Below are 12,511 nucleotides of genomic sequence, written 5' to 3' on the forward strand. Positions count from 1 at the left end.
CCCTCTCTTTCTTTCTCAAAAACAAAACAACAAAAAACCAAAAAACTTAAAAGTCACACAAGTATCCAAGTTTTGGGTCTGACCTTTGGTCTTGATATTCACCCTGGGCCTTATCTTAAAAAAAAAAAAAATCCACCAATGAGGTCATTGCTGAGTTTACAAGAGACAATGTCGGTAAGTGACCTGGACTGACATAGTCTACAATCATAACTCAATCATGGAAGGAAGTATCAGCCATTCAGAGAAGGGAATACTGGTGGCTGCACTACTCGCTGGTCTGATTTTTTTGTGGCTCTCTTGAGTCCGTTTTACAGATAAAAAAAAACTGAGGCCTAGAAGGAGAACAACATAAAGGGGGCGGAGTGCGCCCCTGGTGAGCACACGGTTCTCTACCCAACACATACACAAGCCTGCGATCCCTGGGTTAAACTTGGCCGACCCTTGCCGCCCGTCCCCCCCTCGCCCCCCCCCAGGACCCTTTGGCGCTTGGGGATCTCTGACCAGATCCTCGCAGCGCTGCTCCGCTCCTTGGAGTAGAGAGCGCTCGGGGTTGTCACTTTAAATTCAAGAAGGAGCAGGCGAGCGGGCGGGCGAGCGCGAGGGAGCGCGCGGCGGGCTCCTGGGAGCGTGCCCGGACTGCGGCGCTGCTCCATTCGGCCGCCGGGCCCCGCGGAGCCCCCGATCCGTGAGGCACGGCTCCAGCGAGAAGCGAGCGCCCCGCTACACTGCAGGGGTGGCGTAGCAGCCGGCGGCCGGGCGCCTGTGCGAGCCAACTGCGGGAGGCCGGCGTGGGAGCAGAGGTAGAACCGGGAGTCGGACCCGCGTCCCCTCCGCGGAACCAGGGGTGAGTAGGCACCCCGGCTCACCCACAGAGCGCGGCAGGCACAAGCGCCTTGGGCATGGACGGACGGACGCACTCAGTCCCTCTCCTTGCTCCCGAAACCCGGAGCCCCTCACATTCCGTGCGTCTGCACCCCCGCTCCGCGCTGGCACACCAACGCGGGGCACAGAGCACGCCCGGCGCCCTTCCCGGGCCCAGCCACTCCGCGCACTGCGCATCGCCTGGCGCCAGCTCGCCCGGCCCCCATGTGCACACACGCGGTTCACCCGGCTGTTTACACACCTCCCTTGAGCCCGCACACCGCACACACCCCTCACCTTCACACTTAGCACCTTGGCTCTCCTAACTGCACCTGACCTGGCCTTACATCCCGTTGGGAGTCCCTGGTCAGCCCCCCCACCCCCCAACTTCCAGTTCCCAGAAAGGCCGTGGGGTGTGAGGATCTGCATCGTAGGGGGGCGTCGCATTTCTTCTCCAGGAGGCCTGCGGGAAGAACCTCAGGATTCCTGGAGCTTCACTTGAAGCTGTATATAGACAGGAACTGAACATGGGGGCAGTAAATGGCACAGTAGGTGAAGGAGCCCTGACCCTTTCTCTTTGGTGGGCACGGTGCTGCTAAGAGACTGTCTCACCTTACAGTTGATGGGGCCAAATCTGTAGAGAAGAACCTGGGAAACTTGCACCTGAGGTCTAGCCAGGGTGCGGGAGCTTCAACAGTAGTCCTTATTAAAAACTGAGAAAGGAAATCTGAGGCTCTGAAGGGGAAGGAGACCCACTTAGGTGTAAACACAACCCATCCAGTAAGGCTAGGGCATTACAATTATACCCCCACCTCACCCCCACCTCACCCCACCTCAACCCCCAACCGCCATTTCCATCCTCTCTGAGCAATCTGAAGTCTTCTCAAGCAGCCCAGAAGCGTGGGAGCTCCCAGCCCGGGGTCCAGACCTACTAAGTGCTGGCTAGTGACTTGGGATAAGTCACTTTTCACACCTTGAAGAGCTGGAGTCTCAGCGCTAGACTGCCCCTCCCTACATTTCCAGGGCTGCCAAGGGAGCCCTGGAATCTCCAGGGGCATTTCCTGAGCACAAGCCAAGTCCCTGGTACTATGCTGGCACACAGTAGGTACCCTATGTTAGCTGTCACCCACCCCCAGCCAGTCTGCACTGTAGTTCCTGCGGGTGTCTGGAGGATGACACCAGGATGTGGGTTATCCGGAAAGTGTTGTGGGGGAGGGATGCACTTGCAAAGCTTTTTCAAGCCTAAAGGTCCCTGAAGAAACTCACAGCCTGGAAGACTGAGGCTCCCCCATATAGCTCCTCCCCACCCTTATTACCTGCTGGTGTCAAGGTAGAGATAAAGGGAGTTATCACCTTGCTGGGCATGTGGGAACATTGAGCAAGGAACAGGGGATAAATTGTAGAGGACTCAGCTCAGGGTTCCTGGTTCTAAACATACAATTCCTTGAAAGTCATTTCTCTGACAAGCTCAGGAGGGAGCCTCTGCCATGGTCCGATTCCAGCACAGTAGAATGTTAGTGCTTCCCAACCAGTCCAGTGACCTGCAAGGCCTGGTCAGCAGTCAGCATGATGGCCCAGAGCCTAGGTCCAGAGCCATCATCTTTCACTGATATGAAGCCCAGAGTTTCGATGTTGGGATGCATGTGGCCCCCCGTCTTCCTCATCTATGAAATGTAATTTATTCAGTCACCAGGTCTGGTGGGCACCAGTTATTCACTAGGCTTGGAGTTAAGCATTCAGCACACAGTGTTGTGGAGGCAGTGCTGGGGAGGTAGGTAGGAGGGTACAATTAAGCACAACAGTGAACTAGGGGCTGTTCTCAATGAACACTGCTCCATGCAGTGTAGACATTGAAGCTGACTGTAGGCTGGGGTAAAGAGGGGTGCTTAAGGAGGAAGATGCACAGTCTTAGCTCAGATGAAGACCTGCAGCAACCCCAGCTGGCTCCTGCTGTGTATCAGAAGTACCAGCTCTGGCCACTGGCTGCCCTGGCCTTCAAATGCCTTGTCAGCATCCAGGCCCTAGCCAAAGTCAAAACCTCAGAGCTGCCAATAGGAACCCGCTGGTGTTGCCTAGGGAGAGAAGGGTCTCTCAGGTTGTGAATAAAGCCATTAAGAAGGGTACTTGCTGCAGAGGCAGACCTGGGATAGTGTCAGCTCCCTATGTAGTGGCTGGGCAACACTGGGCCCATTTACTACCTTCTCTGAGCCTCTCTGTCCTCCACTGAGTGAAGATTATAACAAGATTTGTCCCAGTGTATCTCTGGGGGGATGGGGAAAGAAGTCCTGGGTAGGGGTGTGTGGCCGCTAAAGCAGGAGCACCACTGTTGGCTTTGGCCAGGTCGTTTGACCTCTCTGAGCTCATCCCAAGTTTGCTTATGAATAGAGAATTTCTAGCAGGCTTCAGGCTAGAGAGTGAATGGTGGGATGGGAGGGGCCAAGTCGCACCCCAGGAGCATGAGACTGTATGCTGTCATAGTCAGAACATCTCCATTCTCTTCAGTTCTGGGGATAGAGCCCAGGACCTCACACATACTAGACAAGCACTCTACTGCTGACCCACACACCTTGTACCCCCTTTTTCCTGAATTTCATTTTTTTTCTGAATTTCATTTTTAAATGATAATTTCTCAGTCAAAAAATAAAAGGTATTTTTGAAGCCTGGCACTGGTGGCTCATGCCTTTTATCCCAGCACTCAGGAAGCAGAGGCAGGCTGATCTTTGAGTTCAAGGCTAGCCTGATCTACAGAGTGAGTTCCAGGACAGCCAGAGCTACACAGTGAGACCTTTCCTTGAAAAACATTTTTAAAAAATCAACAATAAACTCACCATATTTTGGGGCTAGGGAGATAGCTTGGTTAGTACAATGTTCCACAAGTACAAATCAGATTGAGTTCCATCACCAGCAGTCACACAAAAGCCAGCACTTGAGAGACAGAGACAGGCAGTTCCTGGGGCTGACTTACCAGACAGCCTAGCCGAAGCTGAGGCAAACTGGGATGTGTTTGTCTTGAGCTGTGTTTAGTGTGTCCAAAATCACATCTTCTGTAGGCTAAGCCAGCCCCAGACTTGTACAGCAAGCTATTTGAAACCTACAGTTCTCAGGCAACTGTCTGGAAACCCTATGCCCATCCTCAGTAAGACACAGTGATTAGGAACTCAGAGCCAGACAACTGGATTGAACACTTCATAGCTATGTGGCACATTAACTCCACAGCACTCTGGTCTACAGAGCAAACATGATTCTAATGCCTTGCTAAGCGGGTTAAATGAGGTCACGTATGTGTAGATGCTTTGAACTGTGTTTGGTGCTTAGATGTGCCCAGCCGGGTTGGCTGTTAATATTATTGAAAGCCCAGGACTCACTCAAGCCAAGATGGGTGAAGCCTTTTTGTCTTAGCACTGCCTCCCATCACCATGACAACTCTTATCTCATCAACATGGGAGCAACATCAGCAGAACCAGGAACCAGGAGCCAGCTACACCCCCTCGTCTGCCCTGCCTCACAAAGCTATGTACCCTAGGACCTATGTGCGCAGGACTAGCTTCATGACTCCAAAGCCACATGCTATAGAGAACCTCCCCCAAATGCCTTAAATCTCAGCTCCACTCTCTCACTGAACCCTGATCCCAAAGAAAGCCTGCAGAATGCTTGGAAGGGTTGGTGAGCCAAAGCCCAATGTGACTGAATCACGTGGACATTTTGTGTGTATATGAACTGATTACATTTAAAAGTTAACAAGCTGGACATATGGGCTTATGTTTGTAGTCCCAGCTATTCCAAAGGCTAAACGGGATCACTTGAGTCTAGCAGTTAGGCCAGGACAACATAACCAGACCTGTCTCAGAGTTAATGATTGCTGGGGTGTAGTTCAGTGGTAGTGTTTGTCTTGTATGCTTGAAGTCCTGGGTTAAGTTCCTAACATCAAATAAAACTGAGTGTAGCCAGGCAGTGGTGGTGCACACCTTTAATCCCAGCACTTGAGAGGCAGAGGCAGGCGGATTTCTGAGTTCAAGGCCAGCCTGGTCTACAGAATGAATTCCAGGACAGCCAGGGCTATACAGAAAAACCCTGTCTTGGAAAACAAACAAACAAACAAACAAACAAAAAACAAAAAACCCAACTGAGTGTAGTGGTACATGCCTGTAACTCTAGAACTCAGGAGGTGAAGACAGGAGAAGGATAATAACCTTCCTTCAAGGTCATTATCAGCTTCTTATGGAATCTGAGGCCAGCATGGCACATAAGACTATCTCAAGAAAAAGTTAGTTAATACATTTTAAATTCCTAGTGGATGTGATCCTAGCAAAATGGCTCATCAATGAAGGTGATTGCTGCCAAGCCTGATGACCTGAATTCAGTCCCTGGAGCCTACACTGGTGGAAGTATAAAACTGACTCCAGGAAGTTGTCCTCTGACCTTCACATGTGCACACAGACACAATAAGCAAACAAAAAACCAAAGTTGTTTCCAATTATTCACCATTTCTTTTTAAAAGATCTATTTCTTTCTTTCTTTCTTTCTTTCTTTCTTTCTTTCTTTCTTTCTTTCTTTCTTTCTTTTTTTTTGGTTTTTTCGAGACAGGGTTTCTCTGTGTAGCCCTGGCTGTCCTGGAACTCACTCTGTAGACCAGGCTAGCCTCGAACTCTCGAACTCAGAAATCCACCTGCCTCTGCCTCCCAATATTTTTTTCTTTCATGTGTATGCGTGTTTGGCCTGAGTGTGTATATGTCTACCACATGCATATCTGGTGCCCTTGGAGTCCAAGAGTGTACTGCATCATCCCTTGGAACTGGAGTTCCAGCCACCAAGTAGGTGCTGAGAATAAAGCCAGGTCCTCTGGAAGAACAGCAAGTGTTCTTAACCATTGAGCTGTCTGCCCAGCCCCCATCTGTCTTGTTTTTAACGAGCTGTGCCCTAGTTAGAGTTTCTACTTCTGGGATGACGCACCATGACCAAAGCAACTCGGGAGGGAAAGATTATTTGGCTTTCACATCATGAATTACAATCCAAGAAGAAAGCCAAGGCAGGAACTCACACAGGGCAGGAACCTGGAGGCAGGAGCTGATGCAGAGGCCATGGAGGGGTGCTGCTTGCTGACTTGCTTGCTGTGGCTTGCTCAGCCTGCTTTCTTATAGAAGCCGGGACCACCAGTGCAGTTCTACCCACGATGGGCTGGGCCCTCCCACATCAACCCCTAATTAAGAAAATGCTCTACAGACAGATCTTATGGAGGCATCTTCTCATCGAGGTTCCCTCCTCTCAGATGACTATAGCTTGTGTCAAGTTGACATAAAACTAGATAGCACAAGATGGACGATCCAGCCATGACTAATTAGAATTACTGCTGGAAAGGGAAGATGTGTGAGCCAAGAAAGCCCTCTACAGGTCTGACCTCACCCTTTCTTCCCTTGCCTGGGACTTGCAGGCTTGGGGGTGGGGGTGGGAGCATGTCAGTGCTTAGAAACTGCAAGGGAATCCACCAGCAAGATAATTTAGCCTTCTTTGTCCTTGAATGAAATGAGTACAGTGCATTCTAGTCTCCCGTTTCAGAACCTCCTCTTCCCACCCACTCAGAATACATCCCTGAGCCAGATTAACTTCTTAGCAACAACAATCATAAAACAATAGTCATCTGAGTCCAGATAATGGCCTGTACGAGCTCCCAGGTCTTCGCCTGGAATAATCTATACCATCCCACTCGGGAAGGATTGAGAGTAGAACACTGGGGGAATTCAGCCCTTTTGATTTCCCCACCCCACCCCCAAGCTATATGGAAACCTGAGTTAAGGCACTAAGAGATCTGTCCTGATGTCTGTTCTCTGTTCCCAACTGTTGCTTGGGATGGCAAAGAGTCAGGGTTGGCAAATACAAACACCTGAGACAAACATGAGAGCTTCCAGTAAATACTGGATTAATCTTAACACAAATTGTCTGAAATTGCCGTACCCATGGGAGACTTCAGGCTGAGCAGTGGTGGCGCACACCTTTAATTCCAATACTCAGGAGGCAGAGGCAAGTGAATCTCTGTGAGTTCAAGGCCAGCCTGGTCTACAGAGTGAGTTTTAGAACAGCCAGGGCTACACAGAGAGACTTGTGTGAGAGAGAGAGAGAGACTTTAGTGGGCTGGGAGAGGACCCAGGAAGCAAAGTGTCTGCTATACAAACATGAAGACTTGAATACAGATGCTGAGCACTCACAGAAAAAGCAGGATGTGGCAGGGATTGACAAGTGATTGACAGTGAGGTGGAATACAGCGGACTGAGGCTCCCAAAGACAGGAACAAGACAGGAGGATCTCAGGACTCTTTCCTGACATCAACCTCTATTTTCACATGGACTCACAGGGGTTAGTGCACCTGCACACACATTCAAATAAGAGGGTTTAGTATCCAGGCGTAATTGTACACATATGTAAGACCAGGATTTAAGAGGTAAAAGAAGGAAGATCAGGAGTTCAAAACCAGCCTTGGCTATATAGCAAGTTCAAGGCCAGCCTGAACTACATGAGACCCTTGTTTGAGCCCCTTTCCCAAAAAAAGCTTACAACACCATTTTGGTTAAGTCAGGATTCCATTATGTAGCCTAGACTGTCCACAACATGGTAAAACTTTCCTACATCAACCTCCTGAGTACTAGGATTACAAGTATGTACAACCATGCCTGTGTTTATCTACTGTTTTTAAAAATTCCATGAACAAGAAGAACACCTTAGTAGTCAGACATGGTAGTTAGTGCATGAGTGTAATCCCCACTCCCAGGCAGCTGAGGCAAGAAAATTGAGAGTTCCATGCCAGCCTGGGTTACATAGTGATACTTTGTCTCAAGAAATAGGAGAGTGGGGGAAGGGGAAGAGGAGAGAGAGAGGTGAAAAGGGGGAGGAGGGACCAGACTTTGTGACTTTAATCCCAGCACTGTGGAGGCAGGACAGGTGGATCTCTGTGACTTTCAGCCTGTGAGTTCCAGGACCGCCAGGGCTACTTAGAGAAACCTGGTCTCAAAAGAAAAGGGAGTAGAGGCTAGGAGAGATGGCTCACTGGTTAAAACTTAGGTTCAGTTTCTAGCACCTACATGACAGCTAGCAATTATCTGTAACTCTAGTTCCAGAGGATCTGACGCCCTCTCCTGGCATCCTTGGGTACTGCATGTAGATGTGGCACAGACATACAGACAGGCAAAACATCCAGGCACATAAATTTTAAGACTTTTTTTCCCGAAGGAGGGGAAGGGACGGAGGGAGGGAGGGAGGGAGGGAAGGAGGGAGGGAGGGAGGGAGGGAGGGAGGGCGCATCTCACTGTGTATCCCTGATTGGTGTGAAACTTTTTTGTAGACCAAGTTGTCCTTGAACACACAGAGATCCTCCTGTCTCCTCCAGACTGCTGGAATTATGTGCCACCACATCCACCTCAATGATAAATTTTAAAAGAGGAAGGGGCAGATCAGGGAAGGAGGAATACACAAGAGGAGCAACCATTTTGGCCAAGTCTGCCTGAGCAGCTGAGTGTGAACTTAAGTGACAGGCACATAGATTCCCCTGAGTTAGGAATGTGATGCTCTGAACCCTGCTCACAGCTGACTACTCTCCCTTCCAGTCCCTGTCACTGCAGGGGACATCATGGCCGTGGACGTGACAGAATATCATCTGAGTGGTGAGTCTCCCAGAAAAGACCTCCAAGGACCACAGCTTCGGGCAATTGCACCGAGCTTGGGATGGGGGTGTCACTGGGACTTGAATAACAGCCTTTGTCCTTAAGGTCACATAACCATGGGGACATCATCCTGGGATCCATCTGGGGCCTCCTCGCCTTTTCACTATAATGAATTATTCTGTTTCTTTGCTTTGGTTTTTGTGTTTCTGTTTGTTTCTTGGGCATGCTCCCATGTAGCCCAAGGTGACTTCAAAGAATATTTTTCTGCATTTTGTGTGTGTGTGTATGCTGTGCATATATGTGGACATACATAGAAGGCACACTCATCATGTGTATGGGTGTACGTGTGGTGGCCAAGGTGGATATCAGGAATCATCCTTCACTGCTTTTCCATCTTACTCATTGAAGCAGTCAGTGTGTTCCACTGAAACCAGAACTTGCTGATTTGGCTAGTCCAAATAACCAGCTTGCTGTAGGGAATCTCCATCTCTGCTTTCCAAGGCTGGAATTACAGGCATTTGCAATGCCCACCACACCAGTATTTACATGGGTTCTGAGGATCCAAACTCTCAGCCTCACATCTGCATACCAAGTGCTTTGACCACAGAATCATCTCTCCAGCCCCATAGCCTTGAACTCTCTATGTAGCCAAGGATGAACTCACGATTCACCTGCTTCTACTCTCTAAGTGCTGAGATTACAGACATGCATCACACCTGGCAACACTTCTCTTAAAGAAATTTCCTGTTTGACACAAGGGTTTTCCTGGGAAACTCTTGACCCACTGTTCTCTGAGGAGGAGCCTGTGACATGGAATCCACTCACCTGAGTCCCCTCCTGGAGTCTGTCAATGTTAGACAACACTAGACCCACTCAGCTCCCTGTCTGGGACTCACCCTTGCCCTTCTCCAATGTTTCTATGCATCTCTAAGCTAGGACATGGTCTAAGCACTCCAGCATATTCCCATAGCCCCCACTGCCACGTAGTGGATGGTGTCATGACCGAAACATAGCTGCCATCTTTCTTCCAGATGCACCTCCTCCCAATTCACAATCAGAGAGTTGAACCTTAGTGGGGCAAGTAAGAGGTCAGGATGGAATTCCGGCTCTCCTAATCCCCTAGTTCAGCGTTCCCCACCTCAGCAGCTCTTATCCTAGCGCAGGCCCCACTGGCCCAGGGCTGAACCCCAGCATGTGGCAGGGAACACCTGTCTCAGTCACCAACCACAGAGCCTCACCTTTCATCTTCAGCCCCTCTGGTCTTCACAATGGCCCAATGGCCATGTGACAATGTCGAACAGCCCTGGCAGCTCCCAGCCTCTCAGTGAAGTTCTGCACTGACTGTCTTCTCTGCTCTGCCTGGCTAACCCCTTGTATCTTTTTTAGAAATCTACAGAGAGTGCTGAGCTAGCCAGCCAATCTGATAGTAGATTCTTCTCCGGCCCTCCAGTCCCTCTGTTATGGTTCTCAGGGATCAAGGGGCCAATATGTGGGAAGAGCTTAAAGCCCGGAGAGTAGTGGTTAGTCCTTGGTAAGAGAGCTCATCTTGGGCTAGGTATGATAGCACACACCTTTAATCTCTGAACTCCAGAAATAAAGGCAGGTGGATCTCTGTGGGTTCGAGGCAAGCCTTGTGTACACAGTGAGTTCCAGGACAGCCAGGTCTATAGAGAGACCCTGACTTGGAAAATAAAAATAAATCAATAAAGTAAGAGCTGCTGTTACAATCCCTCTCCTCCCTCGTCTCATTTCTAGTCTTAGTTTAGAATTCACTTCCACAAAGAGCCCATCGTCCCACCTGCCATTCCATAAAACCAATCAATCAATATGTATTTATTGTCATCCCATGTCACCTACCTGGGGTTTTTCTTTCCCTTATCCCAGCCCTGCTCTCTGATTCTGCCAATCATCATTGGGTATCTAGTCCTCAGCATTTACATCCTCATGTGCAGAGGTGCCTGATTCTGCTGTGCCTCTGAATACGCCCATAATCTGCTTGAGACTGTGGGCTTCTCTTCTGGAATGTTAGACAGCCCCTAGCTCTTGCCTGGTCTACTGTGACCCAGCTGTCCAGATATTTTCCTATCTCACCCCCAGTTTGTAGACTTCAAGGACATTCCAGAATCGTGGCATACCTGAGCCTGGGCCCCTCTGTAGATGTGTTGGCTGTGGCTTCAGTTGGGTCCCAAATTCCATTCTATCACAGGAGAAGTCTATAATAAGTAGAGGGCGAATCCTTACTGTCCCTTAAAACTCTAACCAAAGATGACTTGAACTCCTGATCCTCTTGCCTTCATTTACCAAGTGCTGGGATTCCAGTTTCCAAGTGTGTACAACCAAATAGGCCTGGTCTTCAGAGCCCTTGTCTCCCTGCTGTGCAATTTTTACATTGAAATTGTGCAGCTATATTATGTTGGAGAGTGATTTTCTTTTTTTTCTTAAAGCTAACAATAGGGGTAATGTCTTCTACAACCCCCATGCTAATGACCTAAGTTGTCATTTGCAAAAGGTCAGTGATATTCCTGCCTATGACAGGACAGCTAGCTCCCACTAGCTCCCTGAGTGGGACCTTCAGGATGTTCTCAGATCTCTGTTATAAATAAGCCTGGGTGACTCACTAGACATAACATGTGTTGGGTTTTTTTTCCCCTTCAAACAATACATCCTCTGGGGTGAGACCACTGAATGGGGGATGTTTGTCATCTCCACTCTCACAGAGAGGCTGGTGCCATGTTGCTATTCCTTCAGCCAAGGTACCTGAACCCAGATGCTGCCATGTCTCAGTTGTGTGGCTTTGTTAGTCTTGGTTTTTCTGACAGCAGACAGTGCTCCTTGCTGGAGGAATGCCTAGCTGTAGGTCCTTTGGACTGTTGGACTTTGGGGAGCAGGGGTAAGGGGCCCCTCTGGTCCATAGGGCTTTGTTCCCTCCCTCCCACTGGGCTCAGGTCCCTATCACCACTTCCTTTCTGCTGGCCCACAACTCCCAGCCCCTGCTGCACAGCCTCCCATACTTCTTTACTTTATTTTATCTTATGTTTTGCCTACATGTATGTCTGTACTACTTGTGTGTATATGGTGCACATGGAGACCAGAAGAGGATATCAAATCCCCTGGGACAAGAGTCGCAGGTGTTTATGAGCCACCATGTGAGTGCTCAGATTCAAACCAGCATCCTCTAGAAGAGCAGCTGGTGCTGGTAACCGCTGACCCTCCTGCCTCCAGCCTCCTGCTGTACCTCTCTCCTGCTCACACCTCAGCCTTCCTGTACTCCCAGCACAATTTCCAGCATTCTGTCTGATGTGTCTATGTGCCTGCCTGGCCCCACTCTGATCTCTGTGCTACTTAAGGTCAGAAATGGGACCTGGGACTCACTCACTCAGTGCTGGCTCCCCCCTGCCCACAAGATGCTGGTGTGTCTGACCACCCAAGGTTTAGTGATCATCTCCACCCTGCTGTGGGCATTATTTTTTATTTCTTTATTTTAATATATCCATTATATCTGTTTCCACTGGGAGAGGCCAAGCTCCGCCTTGCTGCTGCAAGGGAGCTAAGCCAGATCCAGACCAGGTATGGCACTCGTTATTGCCTGATTCTATCTGGAGTCTGGTAGCCAGAGTAGCAGCCCAACATTGCTTATTTCCAGCTTTGTGGCCTTGGGCAAGTTCTTTAGCTTTCTCAAGCCTCAGTTTTCCCATCTGAGTTGAGTACAGTATAGAACTGGAAATGGTTTGCAAGTCCTATCTGTTATCAATGTCACCTGCCACAGGAACCCTCGTATCTCTGTGGCTTCCTTAGGACATCAGACCCAGGTTCCTGAGCAGAGTGAGGTCAAATCTTTTAGCACATGTAGATGTGTCATGGTCCATACACTGTACAAGGCAGGGATTCACAGGAAATAGTTGAGCAAGCAAATTACTATGTGTAGGAACAGAGAGATCCCCGTGAAGACAGCAATGCCCAGGGGAACAGAGAGATCCCCGTGAGGACAGCAATGCCCAGGG

At 49.5% G+C, this 12,511-nt stretch overlaps 1 protein-coding gene across 1 annotated transcript in view; it reads left to right on the top strand.

Annotated features, from left to right (window-relative positions):
* Window positions 1-647: 647 nt before the first annotated feature.
* Syt12 (synaptotagmin 12) overlaps window positions 648-12,511 on the top strand; it is a 30,665-nt gene continuing 18,801 nt past the window's right edge. The window contains exons 1-2 of the mRNA XM_028771256.1: window positions 648-844; window positions 8,454-8,510. Of these exons, the coding sequence (XP_028627089.1) occupies window positions 8,477-8,510 (34 nt within the window). The 5' untranslated portion in view covers window positions 648-844; window positions 8,454-8,476. The remainder of the gene's footprint in view (window positions 845-8,453; window positions 8,511-12,511) is intronic.

The sequence above is a fragment of the Grammomys surdaster genome, unplaced genomic scaffold, assembly GCF_004785775.1.
Source record: "Grammomys surdaster isolate TR1022 unplaced genomic scaffold, NIH_TR_1.0 205, whole genome shotgun sequence".
Lineage (NCBI taxonomy): Eukaryota > Metazoa > Chordata > Mammalia > Rodentia > Muridae > Grammomys > Grammomys surdaster.